Source organism: Quercus robur, chromosome 12, assembly GCF_932294415.1.
Source record: "Quercus robur chromosome 12, dhQueRobu3.1, whole genome shotgun sequence".
NCBI lineage: Eukaryota > Viridiplantae > Streptophyta > Magnoliopsida > Fagales > Fagaceae > Quercus > Quercus robur.
The window spans coordinates 17,577,421-17,597,880 of NC_065545.1; the positions used below are offsets into that span (position 1 = coordinate 17,577,421).

Here is a 20,460-nt window from a genome sequence, read left to right on the forward strand (position 1 = left end):
TATTATTACTATTTTGTAACTCGTGTTTACGCACGAGAATAATGAATTGTAGTGGTGCTATTGATATTAGCTTGAATTATAAAACATATAAGATACTAGTTCAACCAGGACATTTGGAGGTACTAAAATAGTTTTTTCTTGCAATTTTCATGATATTAGTTATACTAAGTTTCTCATTACACTATTATATATTTAATTTTGAAAATTACTATTGGATATTACATATACAATATCAATTCACAATCGTTATTTGTGAAATGCTACTAAATAAAATTAAAAAAAAGGGTCTCCTAAATTGAATGGAGATAGGTGCATATATGGAATTGTTTAGCTCAATTGCAATTTGTTATGTTCAAGATCCTAGTATACAAAATATTTGAATAGAAATAATATAAAAAATATGCTCATTAGTTTAGAAGAAAAATAGTAACAAAAATCTAAACAATTTAATTTGTATGGAAAGCTAACAAAAACAAAATTCAATTTTGAATCTAATTAAATTTTCTATAAGCATTGCTTTTATATATATATATATATATATATATATATATATAATTTTTTTTTTTTAGTTTATTTATATTGAACTCCTCATTTTCTACATAGAATTTAACTCACTTGGCACAAAAATAAAAAATAAAAAACTTACATTAAATGAGACACGTGGCGTAAAATTAAATTCTATTTGAATTCCAATTTTTACACTGAATTAAATAACTTGGTACAAAAATTTAGATTAGATGGAACACATGACGCAAAATTAGACTCTAATTGAATTTCAATTTCAAATCTAATTGGACTCTCTCTCTCTCTCTCTCTCTCTCTCTCTCTCTCTCTCTCTCTCTCTCTCTCTCTCTCTCTCTCTCTCTCTCTCTCTCTATATATATATATATATATATATATATTATTTGGTTTTTTATGGTTTATTTATATTGAGCTCCTCGTTTTCTACATAGAATTAAAATCACTTGACACAAAAATTAAAAATCTTACGTTAGATGAGACACTTAGCATAAAATTAAATTCTAATTGAATTCCAATTTTTGCACTGAATTAAATAACTTTGCACAAAAATTTAAAATTTTAGATTAGATGGGACACGTGGCATACAATTAGATTCTAATTGAATTCAATTTGAAATTTAATTGAATTTTCTCTAGATTTTTTATGGTTTATTTATATTAAACTTCTCATTTTCTACATGGAATTAAACTCACTTGGCATAATTTTTAAAAAAAAAAAAAAAACTTACATTAGATGAGACACGTGGTGTAAAATTAAACTCTAATTGAATTCCAATTTTTACATTGAATTAAATAACTTGGCAGAAAAATTTAAAAACTTAGATTAGATGGGACACATAGCGCAAAATTAGACTCTAATTGAATTTCAATTTGAAATCTAATTGAATTTTCTCTCTACTTTGCCTATTAATATATATATATATATATATATATATATATATAGATAGATAGATAGATTATTGAAAAGCTCTATTTTCTTCAATTTAACTCTCTTCTTAAGGGTGTATGTCAAAATATAGAATTGTTTTATTTTTGAACCTTTTGATACAAGTTTAATTTAATTTAATTTGTTTGGAATCAAATGAGAATCCCTTCAAAAACTAAAAGGCCAATTTTAATCAATATGCAATTTTTGAAAATAAGATCATTAGGTAATTATGGTGACCTTTTATTTCATATACCCTTGCATGAATGATGAATCTTACTATTAATTTATTAAAATGGCTTACTATTATGTAAAAATAATAAGCATGCCATTGTTGTATTCTTGGAATAGTGAATAAATATTCGCTTATAAAAAAATTTTAAACTTAAAACTAATTTCTAATAAGAATTTGTGAAAACACAAACTTTTTAATTTTACATTTTGAAGAGGAATGTGAATCAAATCTAAACCTACTTTTTATATGTAAACATGTCTAATCCAACTTTGAACCAAAAAGTTGTCACAAAAAGCAACTAAAATCAATAATGTTATTATTGGCTGACTTCAAAGGTCAAACATCCATAATGTTTTTTTTTTTTTTTTGCTTGGCAACTTGGACAAATCGGCATTCCTTTTTGGAATATTACAGATAGTAATAAAGAGACCGATTTGGGGGCATCTGGGGGAGGGTTCCATTCGCCAAATTGCCTTTTTTTGTTTTTTGAGGAGATGTCAAATTGCATCTGATCTCAAATTGTATCCTTTGGCTCCCACTATTTTCTAGTTCCAACAATTTATATATATATACATATATACATATTTTAAAGTCTTGATAGTTGTTTTAGGGAAGGAATCAAGGGTCAAGCAAAATGAGGGAGTGTTGACTTGCTAAGTTTTCTAATTGGAAAAGACAAACGGAAAAATGAATGATGAGATAGAAAAAGTAAAATAAAGAAAATCAAAATTGATGTAATAATTCTTATTTGTTTAGTTGAGAAGTAGGATAAGATGAAAAAATTTGGTAATTTGTTTGAACTTATTTATATTTACAATGCTTGACGTTTTATTTTTTAATAACAAAAATGGGAAGATGAATTTTAACACTAAAATGTCTTTGTTAGAAGTATTAAGAAGTGTCAGTCGAGTTAAGTGACTCTTGGCTAGTGCTTAAAATTTTATTACAATTCCTTGAAATATAAAATAGCATAGAATAGATAATTGCTACTTCAACTATAATGAATTATTTCACCTTGCCCTTTTATCCTTTTTCATGATGTTGAAAGAAGCATTGGATGTCATTTGCACTGAATGGCATATACTCAATTAATAGTACAAAATTTTCTTAGCAAGCTATCAATGTGGTGACTTTTATGGTCCCAAATCAGTGTTTCAAGTTACATCTACAGCAAATACAAGGTCACATATCTTTTCCTCTAGGGAGACATCCTGAGAACGACTGTTTAATTGCAGGCTCTTCTTTTCCTTCCTATAGAAACCTGCTTCACTTATTCTACCACAATTTTCAAGTCCAGCCAATACCACATTGTATGTGCCTAATGCAGGATAAATTCCTTTCTCTAGCATGGTTTTATAAATTTGAAGTCCCTTGTCAGGATTGCCTGCTGTGAAGTAAACACCAATTAAAGCAGTGAAAGCAGCTGTGCTCTTCTGATCATCAGGCAATAGATAAAATATTTTTGCAGCGCAAGCAGCCCTTCTTGCACAACCAAGCCTATAGATCAAAAGCACACTTAGATATGTTCCAAGAGAATGTCCAGCCCCAATCATGGCCTCAACAACCTTCACCACCTTTGCATATGAATTTGATCTGATTAAAATGCCTATCAAGGAAAGATATGCAGTTCTCTCAATTATTATTCCCATTCTTAAACTATATTTGAAGGCCAATAAAGCACCACTGCGTCTTCCATGACCACAATTTTCTTTGATGATTGCTGAGATAATTGCAGAATCCAATTGCATATTCTTATCCATAATCCCAGTAAGTAGGCGGTCAATGGCTACAAGATTTCGCTTTTTCAAGAAAATCAGTAAAAGCCCTCTGTCTATGCCATAAGAAGTGTCAGAAGCCCTTGGTCTAATCTCAAATGCCTCCTCCTTGCTGATACACTCTATAGAAAAATGAGGATTAACTTCCCTGAGAAGCACTGTACTCTTGCCAGAACTTTTTAAGGCTTCCAGTGCTTCCAGAAATACAGGATAACGCAGAACAAGGCGGCTTTCTTTCATATACTGAAGGATTAGAGTTAAAGCCCTTGTCTCCCCAGCTTTGGAACATTTCTCAACCAATATATTGCATGCAGCTTTATCAGGTTGTATCCCAGCTTCTTGCATTTTGCTAAAAATCTCAAGGGCTTCTTCATATTTTCCTGGAACCCATTACAAAAAGGAATAATTAGCCCCAGCATTTTTAGTACACAATCAGAGAGGTTTTGGGTGTTTTGTATCTGATCCTTCTGGTCAAAGCTATAGGAAGTTTTGCTAAAAAGAGAAAAAAAAAGAAATTAATTATCCATTCAGGATCTTCATAATCTAGTAAAGACATCCCAAAGTGCTAAAAGCAGGAGCACCCTAAGTGAATATGCAAAGAATATATATTAAAGAAAAGTTTTTTTGCCTACGATAATTTATCATGTAACCATGATATTCCTTGCCACTTATTAATTTAAGCAAATAAATTATCTAAACCTTGATTTCACCATTACTTTCATATCATTGTGAATTTCAAAACTGAAAAGTTCAGAATTAATTCATAAGGACAAAATATTGACAGCATTGACTGGTATCATTGTGATGAACAGGAACTGAAAACTACTAAATGAAATTAGAAAGGGTGAGATGATAAAAATGACTCACAATAACAAACTACAATGCTCAAGTAATCTTAAACAAAACATAATAAAATTAGTTTGAATTACAGGTTCATGGAAGAAGTCTTTAATTGAACCGATGCCACGTAGCTGAAATGTTGCATACTAAACCCATGCATTTCAAAACAATGAAGACTATATCTGATTTGAATAAATGGGATGTCAACAAGTAGCCAAGTACTCTATAAAATCATCTGCATATAATATCACAAAGGCAGAGCTAAGTGGGTAAATGATTCCTAGAAAGTAGAAATCAATTAAATATAAATAAGTAGAGTGCATAGTTTTAGATTTTATTTTAGTAAAGTATATTATTAAAGTTATTTGCTCCAAGCAAAGTAAGCACCCAGGTAGACAATTTAACAAACAATTGAAGTGCACCAAGGATACAAAGAAGTATAGCACTCACCAGAACCCACAAGGTACTCCATTAAGATAGTGTAAGTATGACAAGTTGGAGAAAACCCAGATCGAAGCATCTCCTTGTAAACCTCAGTAGCCTCTTTAGCTCTGTTATTATCAAACAGAAGCTTCATATAAGCAGTATAGGAAACAACAGTGGGAAAACAACCATTACCCTTCATTTCTTCCCACACTTTGATTGCCCCATCAACATCACCACAACTAGAAAGCCAATGCATCAACGAAGTGTAAGTCACAGCATCAATCTTCAACCCCTTCTCTTGCATTTGTTCAAAAACATGCTTCATTGAAGCAACCCTCCCAGCTTCTCCAAAAATGTCAAGCATGGTTGTGTAAGTAAACTGGTCGTGCTTAAACCCTTTTAGCTTTGAAGCCCAGTTGAAAAAAAGCCAGGCTTTTTCCATTGGTGGATGGGTTTTGAGAACTTGATTGACTGTGTAAGAGTCCCATCTTATAGAAGAGAGATTGTCTAGCTCTTGTTTAGCAGAATCCCATGTTGAATACTTCAAAAGTTTGTATATTTTTCCCACTGTGTCTCTCATATATTCTTTGGGGTTGTCAGTTTCTTCGTTGTTAACTGATTTGAAAGGTTTCTTAGTCTTTCTGTTATAGAAATTGGTAATGGGTTTGTTTTGTTTGTGTTGGCGAAGGGAATGTAGGAGTTTAATCGAACTGTTTCGATAACGAAGAGGCTGAACACCACGGATAGAGAAATAGAAGGCAATTTTTTTGAGAAATCCATGGGAATCGTTTGTGTTGCGCATGAATTACAATTTTACGAGGTGGAACACGTAAGAAGGTGACAACAATGGCAGATGTGAAGATGAAAATGCTGCGCAAACCAAAAGACCAAAAATGCAAACGTCACCGTTAATGGACTGAGAACTGTTAAAGAGTGTTGGAATGAAACGACTCGTTTTGGCAGACCAAGTTATACTAAAACGACGTCATTTTAAAAGACCTGCTGAGCTTTAAAAAAAAAAAAAAATTAAAAATCTATAGTTTTTCCCCCTTGTTGAGATTGGTTTAAAATATTTACTTTAAGAAAATGATGCCAAAGGCTGTTTGGTTTGGGTGGAAACTGAATTATAAAACTCGGTTTCCATCACATATAATCCAAAAAACATGGGACTCACAAAAAAGTTTGTTTGAGAAAATTTTTGAATAATGGAAGCAACACTCATAACTCAAAAAATTGAGTTTGAGTGATGAAATTGAAAACACAATTTTTGGGTTTTCACATTATGGAATATGATTCCTATCCAATTTGTGACATACATGGTTCTCGGCTTTGAAAGTTGGCTCTCCCAATTTCCTTCATTGTAGCCTTTGAGAATTTGTTCTCCTTGTAGTAAATTATTGGCTCCAAGGCTTGGGTTTTCTTTGTAAGGTCTAGATAATTCTTGTGATTGTAGTATTAGGTTCTCTGTTGTGGAATTTCATTCTCCTTATAGCAAATTAAGTGCTTCAAGGCTTGGGTTTCCTTTGTGGGGTCTGGGAAACACTTGAGGTTGTGGTATTAGATCCCTCTATGGAATTTCATTCTCCTTGAAGTAAATAAACTGCTTTAAGACTTCGGTTTTCTTTGTGGGATCTGGGAAACACTTGTGTTTGTAGTATTAGGTTCCCTTATGTGTAATTTCTTGTTTTCCTCATAGCAAATTAAGTGCTTCAAGACTTGGGTTTTCATTGTGGTGTATGGGAAACACTTGTTATGTAGGTAATGGATGATCTTGCAAGTAAGTGGAAAATGATTTCCCTTTCTCATAGGGAGGGTAAGAGCATGGTTCTATCTACAAGTAAACAGTACTAAGAGTATGTTTTAGCAGCGAAATTTCTAACTAAGAGGAGTGTTAACATTGATGTAGTGGCAAAAACTTTTAGGCCTTTATGGCGTACCACTCAAAAATTTAATGTTAGAGATGCTGGTGAAAATCATCCCCTGTTTGCTTATGAAGTTGAGTCGGACGTTGATAAGGTTTTAATAGGAGAACCGTAGTTTTTTAATAGACATCTTGTTCTACTTCAGCGTTATGATGGAACAAATGCTATGAAGGATTTGCACTTCACTACTTCTTTCTTTTGGGTACAAATTCACGGTTTGCCATTTTGTTTTTTTATCTCCTGATGTTGCTATTTCTATTGGTGAAACATTAGGAGATGTTCAGCGAATGGATGAGCAATCTGAAATGACTGGAGGTAATTTCTTAAGGGTTAGGGTGGCCATAGATATCTCTCAACCTTTATTGTAGAGGAAGGAAAATTTCAATTGAGGATGGTTCGGAGGAGTGGATTTCATTTAAGTATGAACGCCTCCCAAATTTATGCTATTAGTGTGGGAGGATTACTCATGATGATAAGGATTGTGTTCTCTGGCTACGAAGTAAAGGCACTTTGAAATTGGAGGACCAGTAATTTGGACCTTGGATTAGAGCAACCCAATTAAATCCTTCACATAAGTCTGTGGTGGAAGTGTCTGGTTTTGGTGATGATTAAATCAAAAGAACACAATATTATCCTAGAGTTATTAGTGGTAAAAATTCCCTGGCTGGGCTGACTGTGGTTAAGAATGTGATGAAGAGTGGTTGTGATACCTCTAAGTCGAGGTTGCCAGGAAGTTCTACGGTGGTAGTTGCTAGTGATGTTGAGTGGTTAGATGTGCCAATTGTGGAAGTTATTGAAATTTCAAATAGGAGTATGACAGTTACAGAGTTTGAGGAGACATTAAAGGAAATTGATAGGAGCCTTTCTATGGATAGTGAGACTTTGTTAACTAATGGCAAAATCTAGGGGTTACGGTTTCTGAAAATAGTAAAAAAGCATATCTTTTGGTGGCTCCTAATTTAGTGCTAAATAAGCCTCTATCTGTGAAAGAGTTTTGACTCCAGCAAGGATGTGCAAAGACTTGATAAAAATTTGAGTAAACCTACTCCTAAAAATAAGGAAGTTTCTGATTTATCCATCTCATCTTTGGAGAAGGGCAGTACGAGTAGGAAAGGAAAACGTAGTTGGACAAGAATCGCCACAAAGTTTACTCAAGTTGGGGGTGGAGAAAAACTGGATGACTCAGGGTTAAAAAGGACAAATTTTGGAAATGTTCGAGTTACAGACCATGAAAAGAAAGTGAAGTTTAAAGAGTAGACTTCAAAGCTGAGTGTTCTCTTGGCTACTCACCTTAGATCTATAACATCCCAACCTAATTACATTATTAATTTTATGGGTTTATATACTTAGTATTATCTTAATTATTTTAAGTGAATAAAGCTTTGATATTGTGATATTATAAAAGATATGTTGAGGTACAAATTTTTGGGCCTTAATTTCATTAGCCCACTCACAAAAATACCCACACAAGCCCATAAATTATTTTGAGCCCACAAAAATATCTCTTACATATTACTCAAATATTCTCCATATTATTGGGCTCTCACAAATATTTCCTATATAAAACCCCACAAATTGCCTTGGGCCCTCTTATAAATATTACCCATTATATCCCACATATTATCCAACTTGGGTTTCCCACAAAAAATACTCACCATGTTCCTACCAAAGTTGGGCCACAAAATTATGCTATCTCCACAAAAAACCCAAAATCATTCAACTTGTGGGCAAAGCCCAAAGGCCCAACAAAACCTTCTTACAAAGCCCACTACGATTTGACATCTCTAAAGCCCGCTACGATGCGGCATCTTCAAAACCCGCTACGATGCGGCATCTCTAAAGCTCGCTACGATGCAGCATCTCTAAAGCTCGCTACGATGCAGCATCTCTAGAGCCCATTACGATACGACAATGTTTTACAAAATTTTACAAAGCCCAAGCATTAATATTTGGGACCTATTTTACAATGCCCAAATATTAATTTGGCACTATTCTACAGAGTCCAAGTATTAATTTGGCAACTATTTCATAAAGCCCAAATGCTATTTTGGCACATATTTACAAAATCAAGTATTATTTCAACACTTGCTTTACATATACTAAGTCTCTAACTCATGGGAAATATAAATTACTCATCTCTCAAAAAAATATTTCTTTCACAAGATTTATGAGAACTATGTCTATTTTTTCCATAATCAACTAACTACAAAAGCCCATGAATATCACCCATGGCAAAACTCTTCATTTTTTAGTGATAACCAAGCCCAAAGGAGCTCAACTACAAAACCTAGCTGAGCCGACCCAGCCCACACACAAATCCTAGCAGCTGGAGGACACGTGAGCTAACCAACCAAATTTCAGCAACAACTGAACAGCTAGAGCCCCTTCCCACCAGGTCCCAACTTGTCTAATCGGATAAGAAAAGGACACGTGTCCCTCAGGGGTTGAACCATTTCTTCACAAGCTGAAATTCCATCATTTCTCATGTGACATAAAGCTGAGAGGGATGTAACAGAAAGCTGGGAAGCTACAGCCAGCTGTCCCTTCTTTCTTCTCCAACCCAACTGATCAAAAACCAAGAGCAACCATAACCAGGCCATTAAAGCTCCTAAAACAACATGAAATCAGTTCATTTTTATACTAAAAATATGTATTCTCTAGTTTATGGACCAAGCACATGAACCCCAAATGGGAAAACTTAGGGAAATGTGGTTTGGAGGGCACTAAGGGGATCCCAGCAGAGTTCCCAGCAAGGGCTCCAAGATTGACACCTGGCTTGGGGTGATCTAATCTGCCATAGGGAGCTCTGATTCTAGTTGCAGCATAACCAAGATCATTAGTCTAAAGCATGCTCTAATCCCATCAGTCAAGGCCAATCAACATTCAATACTAAGTCAGAATACCAGCTATTATTACCCAAAACAGCAACAACCTTCTAAAAGTTGAGCTTACCACTATTAGCTAAAATCTCAGGAACGATTGTCTAAGGATTTTCTGAGGACTGGGAAAGATTTAGCAGAGATTATTTGCTAATCACCCCCTAAAAACCTAAATATAAATGGAATTCTCCATTAATGCTTAACCAACACACTAAGGAGACCAAGATAGACTAAGACATACACAAGGAAAGACTTTTTCCTTAACCTCTCTGTTTAAGCCTCCTCTAAGCCCTAAAAAAGTTACTGAGTTCTTAGTTCAAGCTTAGAAACTAAGTTCCCCAGCTCCTAGCTCACAAACACTCCTCATAGTTCTACTCATAAACACTTACTTACCCCCAGCAGAAAGCCCAGTAGTTTTACTGTACATGTTCTCTCTTACTACTCATGCGACCTGAAATATCCCTCATTACTCACTATATTAATGAGCATGTCATGGCACCATAATGATCTTGTTGCACTAGCTGGGATCTCTCTCTCTCCCTTCATCTCACACTAAGTCTTCCTTATTATTTATTATAATAGAATCCACAATATTTACTTATTCTTTTACTATTAATGGTTATGATGCAACTGTTATTATAGAATTTTTCCCTCACATTGTTGTATTAGAAGACTCTTCTCCAGAGCTAACGGATGATGAATCTGAAATGTAGATATTTCCCTTAGTCTGTGAAATAACTAACAACTGGAGATTTATCTTGTTTTGTCTTACTTTACCGCTAGGCTATGTTCTGTAGAAACACCTTACCACTGGGCTATTTTCTACAAAAACACCTTACCGCTAAGCTATTTTTTGCAGAAACACTTTATCGTTGGGCTATTTTCTATAGAAACACCTTACCGTTGGGCTGTTTTCTGCAGAAACACTTTACTGCTGGGTTATTTCTTATAGTATGTTTTTTAACCGTGCTGACGTGTCCGCTGTAAGGATTGTTTATGGCCCACTCTTGTCAGTCTCAATCTAAGCCCAAGGCATAAAATATAGTGGATTTCTTGGATTTTCACCGATAGCCTTTAGGCAGTGCATCAAGCTCATCGTCGAGTTTCAGTTTAGACTTCCCAACCCAACATAAATCTCATTTGTCGGAAAGGAAATTTTTTCGCCCCTGACATTTTGGCTACTCTACTGGGGACTCTACTAAAGCCAAGAGTTCACCATGCCTCCTAGGTTGCGGAACAGCTGGCAAGAGGAGACTAGAAACACCAATCTGCTAGCAGCACAAAGCCATCATAGTCAAGCTCCATAAGGAGAACAAGCTGACCAACATGAGGTCAACCAAGAAGATTCTGACCGTCGATTCTCTTTCCTCTTGGAGATATTACAAGGAATGCAGCAAGCTTAGTTCGAATTTGCTGAATCTTTAAGGGTCTTGAGAGAGACTCAAGGGCCAACGCCCCAACCGTTACATGAAGGACTAGATCTTAGAACACAATAGGAGAGGGGATCAACTGCTAGGAACCCTCAATCTGGTAAGTAAAATGCCTCTCTTCCTCAGTTTGTTACATTACCTAATCTCACTACTTTGCTGGAAAGGGAAAGGCTTAGTTAGCCAAAAGAACCAAAGCACTTTGTTCGTAGGCCACCCTACCTAGCTAAGTTACTAAGCAAGCCATATCCGGAGAAATATGAAACTCCCACCTTCTCTCTTTATGATAAGAGGAAAGGGAATGTAATTAAGCATGTCAACAAATTTCTTGATTCTATGGGTCCTTTTGTTGGAAATAGTGATCTTTGCCTAAGGGAATTCTTAAAATCCCTTACCGATCGTGCCTACACATGGTATTCCACTTTTCAACCAGGTTCCATTGTCACATGGGATGACATGGTTGAAAGTTTCTGCTCAAAGTGTTTTCATTGAAAGGAAAAGGTTACCATCCTCGCTCTTCACAACACTAAGCAAAAGTCCTCTGAAGGACTCCTTGATTTCATCCGGCGGTTTAGAGATGCTGCTCTTGATTGGTATGGGCAGTTCAAAGAGTAAGAGCTGGTTGAGATTTGCATTGACAACATGTCTCAAGAGTACCGAGCCCATTTGGAGAATCTTGATATTATGTAGTTTGCCCAGTTGCTCCAGAAGGCTCGTAAGACAACCGTATCAGTCAAGCCTTTCGTAGCTAAAAAGCCTAAGTCAGAAAAGAAAAATGCTCCTCAAGCTTTTGCAGTCTCCACCAATGAACTAATAGTTGGGGAAAAGTGGAAAATGGAAGAGGGGGAGAAGTATCCTCCCATACCATGCACCGATGAAGAAATGAATGCCGTCATTAACAAATGGATGGTTGATGGAGTGTTTAGGCCCTTTAAGCCTTTCTAGGAGCCTACTCCGGAAAATATGTGAAAACCCCTTTATTGTCGGTATCATCGATATGTGGGTCACGGAACTAGAAATTGTAGAGCGGTTAGGGGAACATTTCACAAGAAAATTTCAGATGGCACTTTGAAACTCACTCGTGAGCAAGAGGTCCAGTGGAACCCACTGCCTCAGCATCACAGAGGGAAAGCCACAGCTGCTGTACTTTTTCATAATGGGGCTGACGAGAATGAGATTGCCAACGGTACAAGCATGCCCCCAGTAGCTATCTCTGCTTTTCAAAGAAGCCCTACCTTTCAGACTTTGTTCAATCAATTGGGGCTTAAGGAAGAGTCAAGGAGACCAGCAACCGAAGCTCTTGTATCCATCGCTGCTAGCTCTAGAACACACTACCTCACAACTGAAGCTCATGCCAGCCGTGCCTTCCTAGAACGTGGAGGTACACCACCCTGATCATAGTAAACCATTATATATTGCTACTCAGATTAATGATGTTCACATAAGAAGAGCACTAGTCGACACTGGTGCATCGCTTAATCTTATTCCAACCAGCACACTCAAAGCAGCTGGGATCCCGCTCAGCAGAATAGCTAGGGCTCCTATTAAGGTTTTTGTCTTTGCTGGAATTCATGAGTGCACTATTGGGAGTATGCAGTTAGTTCTTAGAGTGGGGCCCATTGTTGCTGTTAAGACATGTGTTTCACTTGTTAAGAACATATGTCATTCTTTTATGTAATTGGCTAATCCTTTGACAAAACTCACTTTACTTGTATTTGGGTAGATCTAGGATGTGTTTAATACTTCAAGAAACATGTTGTTCAAGTCTAGTATTAAAGCCATGAAGATTGAACCAAGAAACAAGTGAAGAAAAGCTGTTCATTAAAGCTGGACAGATAGCTCGACACCTGCTCGACACCTCTTGATAGCTAGGCTATCTATCGAGCTCTTTAGTTGATTATTATCGCAATTTCAACACCTCTCAATAGTTGGTGGATTGATCAAGAAAGCTCCTGTCTCCTTGACAGCTCCTCGATAACTTCTCGATAGCTGTATTTGTTGAAGTTTAGAGCTTGACACCTCCCAGTCGATCAAGGTTACGGGAATTCAGATTTCCAGATCTGATTTTCGGCCCAAGCTTATGTATTTGTGTTAGGTTTCTTTTCTCACAACCCTAGACATATATAAAGCTTATTTTAGAGGCCATCACATATGAGAATACAAGGAGATCATATGCAAAAGGTGACCGATGCCTTATTCTCTCTGAAAGAAGCTACTGCGTCTTTGCGCCTTAGGGTTTTGTAATCAAGTGCTTTTTGATTTTCATTGTTGATGAAGTGAAGAACTTTGCAGCCAACAATCTTCTTCTAGTTGGTGATTAAGTCACGTACTGGGATCTGCGTAATTGGTTAGTCACGTACTGGGATTTGTGCATCAAAGGGTGGCGTTCATATATTGAAGAATTCAGAGGTTCTGAAGTAGTAGAAGGTTTCTGCTATGAGTTCATCTACGGGGATTGTAGAGTCTAAGGACAAAAGTTTTGTATTAGATCTGAAACTTCTCTTTACTATAGTGAATTGCTTTTCGGGAAGGTTTCTCCCCAGGTTTTTTACTGTGAAACTAGTTTGTTTCATTGGTTTTCCTGAGTCATCATATCTTGTCTTATTTATTTTTTTCGCTGCATGATTTTGACATGATATTGATGTTTGTTTGTTTTAACAAGTTTTATTCATAATAAATATAATTAACAAACTTGGATTTAAAACTTGTTAATTCTATCAACCGGGGTCTAAATTTCCCAACAGTTGCTCTCACTAGATTTCATGTTATTGATTCACCCATTTCTTATCATGCTCTACTTGGGAGGCGATGGCTCTACAAACACAAGCTTGTGTCGTCCACTTACCACCAATGTGTCAAGGGAAGGTTCAATGGTAAGCCTATACGCATCCCTGCTAATCCTACACCATTTGATCTATCCAAAGCACACTACTTTGAAGCTACTTTCTATGATGAGTTCACCCCAAGTGGGGAAGATTCTACTTCAAGGCCCGTTGGGATCCCTTTACCTAGCTGGCAAGACATTGAGAATAATCCAGAAATAAACATGAGGTTTTTCCTTGATCAAAAGAAAAAGAAAAGAGAACATGGGGAAACCCCCAGCGGTATCTCACAGCCACGTTGTGTACAAGTCCAACTGCCGGATGGTTGTTTGGGGTATCATTTATGAGGGTACGCGGGGCCTAGCTGTCTCAAACAGAAGAGTCCCGGATTGAATGAAGCAAGCACTACACCAACATGCTGTTATACTCAAGAAACAGAAGCACCAGCGGTAGAAGAAAATCTGCCCAGTAGTCTGGCAGAACTATCTAAAGAGCCCTAAGTGGTAACCAATTTCTCTCCTGATGTGGGGTTAGAAACCATTAATCTCAGTGATGATCATAATGTCCAGCGACCAACTTCAGCGAATGCAACCTTGCCACCGCTGGAAAAGGCTCAGCTCATTTCACTATTAAAAGAGTATATTGATGTCTTCGCTTGGGAGTACCATGAGATGCCCGGTTTGGATCCTAACCTAATAGCACATGCACTCAACGTGGAACTAGGGGCAAAGCCAGTAGTACAGCCCATGCGAACCTTCCATCTTGATGTTGAAGCTTAAATCATTCAAGAAATCCAGAAACTCCTCATAGCTGGGTTCATCAAGCCTATCATGCATCCAAAGTGGCTTTCGAACATTGTACTAGTCAAGAAAAAGAACAGACAAATACGATGTTGTGTTGACTTCTGAAATCTTAATAAAGCATGTTTCAAAGATGAATTTCCACTTCTGAACATGGTTATGCTCATTGATTCAGCTGTTGGGCATGCTATGTTTTCATTCATGGATGGCTTTAGCGGCTTTAATTAGATCAAAATGTCATCCAAAGATGCAGCCAAAACAGCTTTTCGAACTCCTGTTGGTAACTTTTACTACACCGTCATGCCTTTCGGTCTCAAAAATGCCAGAGCCACATATCAAAAGTCTATGACCGCAATCTTTCATGATATGATGCATAAAGAGATTGAGGATTATGTGGATGACATTGTTGTGAAGTCAAACACAAGAGGAGATCATCTTACTATCTTATGAAAGGTCTTTGAAAGGTGTCAACTCTACAAGCTTCGCATGAATCCACTCAAATGTGCCTTTGGAGTTATGGTTAGGAAATTTTTGGGATTTCTTGTCCACCAGAGGCATAGATGTTGATCCTAGCAAAGTGCAAGCCATTACTACTATGAAGCCACCTGCAACACTCACACGGCTCAAAAGTTTCATTGGTAAGCTCTCATACATCCGGCGGTTTATTCCAGATCTTGCTGCCTTTACACCACTACTGAAGAAAGGAAAACCCTTTCGCTGGGATTCCAGATGCTAGCAGACATTCCTCCAGCTGCAGCAACTCATGACTAAGCTATTAATTGTATGTGCACCCATACCAGAGAAACCACTCAAGCTGTATTTGGCTACTAATAATGAGGCAATAGGGGCACTCATAACCCAAGATGATCAAGAAGGGATTAAACAACCAGTTTATTATGTTAGCAGAAAGTTAAAGGATGTTGAAACCCGCTATCCAAGGGCTGAAAGGGCTTGTCTTGCTCTGATATATGTTGCCCAGCGGCTGCGTCATTATTTGCTAGCTCACACGGTGCAGCTCTTAACAAAATCTCATCTAATCCACTCACTCTTGAGGCGACTGACTCTTTTCGGAAGGCTAGCACAATGGCTTTTGCAATTATCTGAGTTTGAGATCATAGCAATCACCCCAACGGCTGTAAGAGGTCAAGCCATCGCTGATTTGTTGTCAAATTTTCCTGGTGAAGACAGCTGGGACATTACTGATGATGTACTTGGAGAGCTGCCAATAGTTGCATTGATGGAAACAGCTGGGGCTATCTGGACTTTACATTTTGATGGATCCTCTACCACTTCTGAAGGAGGGGTTGGAATAGTCCTATCCAAAAGTACCGGAGAAATAATGGGTATGTCATTCAAGCTTGATTTTCCATGCACTAACAATATGGCTAAATATGAAGCATATCTTACGGGCCTAGCGGTAGCTCGTGAAATGGATATCAAACATCTTCGAGTAATCAGAGATTCAAATTTGGTTGTTTGCCAAGCTAGAGGAGATTTTGCACTCAAGGAACCATCTTTAGCTCCATATAGAGCTATGGCTCAAAGGTTGGAGGATTCTTTTGAAGAATTCAATATTGAACACTCCCTAAGGTCTGACAATCGCTTTGCTGATGCTCTAGCCACATTGGGATCAAAAATCAGATTTGAAGGTGCAACTACAGATGTTACTATTGTGAAAAGGCCAATCCCAGTGGTACAAATGTTGAAGGAAGAGTTCTCTGATCAACCTCTGGGACATACAAATTGGCGGTCTTCCATTAAAGAAGCACTATTATCACCGAACGAGAAGGATCATTTGAAGGTACAAAAAGATTATGCTCTAATAGCAGGGGAATTGTACAAAAAAACTTCCTGGAGGAGTTCTAGCTAGATGCTTAAGCCCTGGTGAGTCCATTAAACGATTAAAAGAAGTTCATGAAAAATCTTGTGGCCCCAGCAGTTCTGTCAGTCTCTACAGATGCCTCCAGCAGTTAGGCTATTACTGGCCAGAAATGAGCAAGCAAGTTGTCACTGTCCAAGAGCAATGCACCAACTGCCAAAATGTTTTTGATCGGATGGAATCATGTGCAGTCCTTACCACTAGCGATTGGCGTGTACCCTTCCTTGAGTATCTCATAGAAGGCATCTTGCCCGACAATCATGAAGACGCCTACTGCTTGAAAAGGTTGGTTACTCGTTATTTCGTGGAAGGAGGTATTCTTTTTAGGAAAGGATTTAATGGGGAGCATTTGAGATGCCTAGGGACCCCCGAAGCACAATTGGTTATGCAAGAGGTACAAGCGGGAGAGTGTGGTGACCATCAAGGCAAAAGGTGACTTCTCCAGCAGCTGCTCAATCTTGGGTATTTTTGGCCCACAATGAAACAAGATGCAGCTAAATGTGTGAAGACATGCCATACTTGCCAAGTCTATGGGAATCTCATACATACTCACCCCACCAACCTCCAAAACATGATGACTCCTTGGCCATTCCATACTTGGGGGCTTGATTTAATAGGCCCAATCAATCCACCATCCAAGGGTCATATTTGGATACTAGTGGCTACTAAATACTTTACAAAATGGGTTGAGGCCATTTCCCTAAAGAAGGCCACAAGCCCAGCTATTGCCAATTTCATCCGAGAGCACATAATTTACAGGTTTGGTATTCGTCACAAGATTGTTACTGATAATGGCACTCCTTTTGTCAACAAGGATGTTCGAAAATTACTCAACCATCGCCACATCAAGCACCGCAAGTCCACTTCTTATTATCTACAAGGCAATGGTCAAGCGGAAGCTACCAATTGAGTGCTATTAAGAATTCTTAGCAAGATGGTGCATGAATATGAGAGTGGCTGGATAGAACACCTACTGGAAACCCTGTGGACATATCGAAACTCAAGCAAAACAGCCATTGGATTGTTACCATTCTCTCTTGTATATGGTACCAAGGCTATATCTCCAGTTAAGCTATTGGTTCCTACACCAAGGGTCGTTCATGGACAAGAAACAGATGTAGATGCTGCCATTTGTGCAGAAATCAGAACTACAGACCTTGAAACCTTGGAAGAGACGCGAAACCTTGCCTAGAATCGCACCCAGCGGTACCAGCAGCAGATGGCCAATGCTTACAACAAGGCCACGAAATCTAGGGTCTTTGTCAAGGGACAAATGGTTTTAAAGGCATCTGATCATATCAAGAGGAATCTCTCAGCACCCTCTAAGTTTGCCCTAAGTTGGGAGGGGCCCTATCTCATAAGGGAAGTCAATGCTAGCGGTTATTATCGTCTAGCTACAACAGAAGGTGAAAGTCTCACGGAGCCTATCAATGGCAAATGGCTTAAGTTGTACTATGCTTAACTCAACTTTCAAGTATGTACCAAGTAACTCTCTTTTGTATGGTTTTAAACCGCTACTATGTGAATAAGAATTAAGCATAGCCTTTTGCCTCAAACATGAATTTCTTAATATTTACAATTACTCTAATATAATTTTCCTTATATAAATATGCTTACTTTAAACTATGAATAAGGTTACAACCCTAACAGCTAGGTATTCTGAACCAAAATAGTCATGAGCACAATGAATATTTGCAAAACTATGTATATGATTTCCATGACTATATTTTAGCTTGAATATACTATTCTTTGATAAATGAAGTATTTTTCACAAAATAAATTCATGTACTTGTGCATAAACAAAAACACAGCTTGTACAGCTGGGGAAATATCAAACTACCACATAAGGTTCACATGGCTGGTGCACCTCTGCACAAAACACAGCCTACATAGCTAAATAAACCCAAAGTACATAATTGGTTTCATTACATCACCATGTAAAAACAACTGTCCAAAATACCAACCTAACGATGAAAAAAAAAAAAGGAAAAAAAAAAAAAGAGCTAGTCAAATAAGCCATCGCCAAAGGTCTCCGTTGAGGAAGAAGCACCTCCAGCTGACGATGACTGCATCAATGCATCTCTCTAACTCAACAAAAGCTCAGCTTAGCTCTCTTTGCTGCAATTTCTCTCTCAAGATCAGCTATTTTCCTTGTGAACTCATCATCTTGGGTAATAAAAGCCTCAACAACAGCCCGAATCTTATCAAGGATGAATTGGACTCCAAACTTCATGAATAACCACTCAAGTGCTTTCTCCAAGTTTGAGCTCTCAAGCTTTGTACGTTGCATATCCAGCAGCACTGCAACAAGCAATTGTAGTCCGGATTTCCTCAATGAAGCATCCAGCTTGCATCCAGCCATGAAATGTGGGTGTTTCCTTATAATTGCTGCCAGCAGTGGCTAACCTTCAGCAGGAATTTCAGACTGCTGGAACATCACGGTATCACTTGAAAGGGGATAGAAATCAATTGCCACTTTTTCATTCTCTTCGTCTTTTTCGAATTTCTCCAAGAATTCTTCAAGGCTCATTCCCTAAGTAGCACCACCAGAAGACTCAACCCGTGACTTTACAAAAGAAAAGAGGCATGGTTATGTCCCCAGCAATAACAGAAAAGCATTCACACAACCAAGTGTTGTTGAACAAAAAGTTTACTTTACTATTTACATGAACGATTCAAAGTTATCATACCTAGAGGTTTTTTGCTGTGATGTGCATCATGAATGGTCGGAGAAGTGACATGTCCTTGGTTGGGCACACCAGCAGCAGCTTCTCCAGCAGTAATAGTAACATCAGGGTCCTTGCTAGCAGACTCCTCGCTAGATTCCCCAGCAGCAGCTCCTCCAGCAGTGAGAGCAGCAGTAGGACTATCACCAGCCATCTCTATATCTTCATTAGTTGGACCTAGAGAACAAAGGACGTCAGCAGAGGAAATGCGAGAAGAAACCGAAGCGAGGAACAGTAGTTTACCAAAGTCGGTAGCTGTACCTTCAAAATCATGCCCCTTTGATTGCATCTCTTCACACTTGCCAGACTATTGCAACCATGAAAACACATGGTTAGCACCAAAAATTGAAGGCAAAGAAGAAAAGAAAAAGCAAAGAAAGATAGAAAGGGTGTGAGGAGATAAGGGTTTTGTAAGGATACCTTTTATGAAGTCTCAAGTATCTGTACTCTGCCAGCACCAGTCTTCCTTCTATATTGCTTCAACGGTGAGGATGAACTGGCAGATGCAGCAGCTGGGACATTGGACTTAGTGGCTGGAGCTGTACCAGAACCAAACTGGGCAACAGTTGAAGGCTCGGGGCTCCCAGCCTTAGACTTCTCTGCACCTACTCTTTGTCGTCTTACCTTCTTGGGCTTGTCTTCAGATGAGGGTGATTTGCCACGAGACCTTTTAGGCGCACCAGTGGCTGGGTTAGACTCAGGAGCTTTTGCTATGACATTCTTTTCACTCCATTCCATGGGAACATCACCCCCACGAACCACCTAGCCATTAAGATCAGCCCTCCACTCAGCAAACCCCAAGTTCTGTCTGGTAGCCTAAGCTGAAGCTGCCCTTGTGTTAGGAATAAGTCAAGTATTTGAAGAAAGCTCCCTCGAGGGGGGGACCGACTACCACTTTCTCAACTTCTCGGCTGTTCACATAATCTTCAAAGGTACTCATCAATCTTTTCCAATACAACTTCATGTTTGGGGTAGCATATCCTTCACGGTGTCTGCTTGGAACCAAAACTCTCTCTACCTTGTTAGCCCAATACTCTAGGGCTGTACCATGCACTAATGGTTGCATTGCATCACTCAAAGCACAAATTGTGGTGTTAATATCTGGAACATCTTGGTCAAATCCAAACTGTCTCATAACTTTATGCGGATTATATTGTGTTAAACCGAAACCATTACCTCTTGGATACGGAATGAATGAAGGCGATGTGATAAGCAGGAAATTGGGAATCTTCTCATGTTCATTCAACCTAAACTCTTGGGATTTAGGTCTGGCATTCGGGAAA

The 20,460-nt window shown here is 38.0% G+C and overlaps 1 protein-coding gene across 1 annotated transcript; it reads right to left on the bottom strand.

Moving 5' to 3' along the window:
• Positions 1–2,722: 2,722 nt before the first annotated feature.
• LOC126710427 (pentatricopeptide repeat-containing protein At2g01390) lies at positions 2,723–5,636 on the bottom strand. Its single transcript, XM_050410876.1, has 2 exons — positions 4,747–5,636; positions 2,723–3,836 (listed from the first exon to the last, which is right to left on the bottom strand). Exons 1-2 carry the CDS (start codon positions 5,522–5,524, stop codon positions 2,836–2,838), a joined length of 1,779 nt encoding a protein of 592 aa, XP_050266833.1. The 5' UTR covers positions 5,525–5,636; the 3' UTR covers positions 2,723–2,835.
• Positions 5,637–20,460: the final 14,824 nt, after the last annotated feature.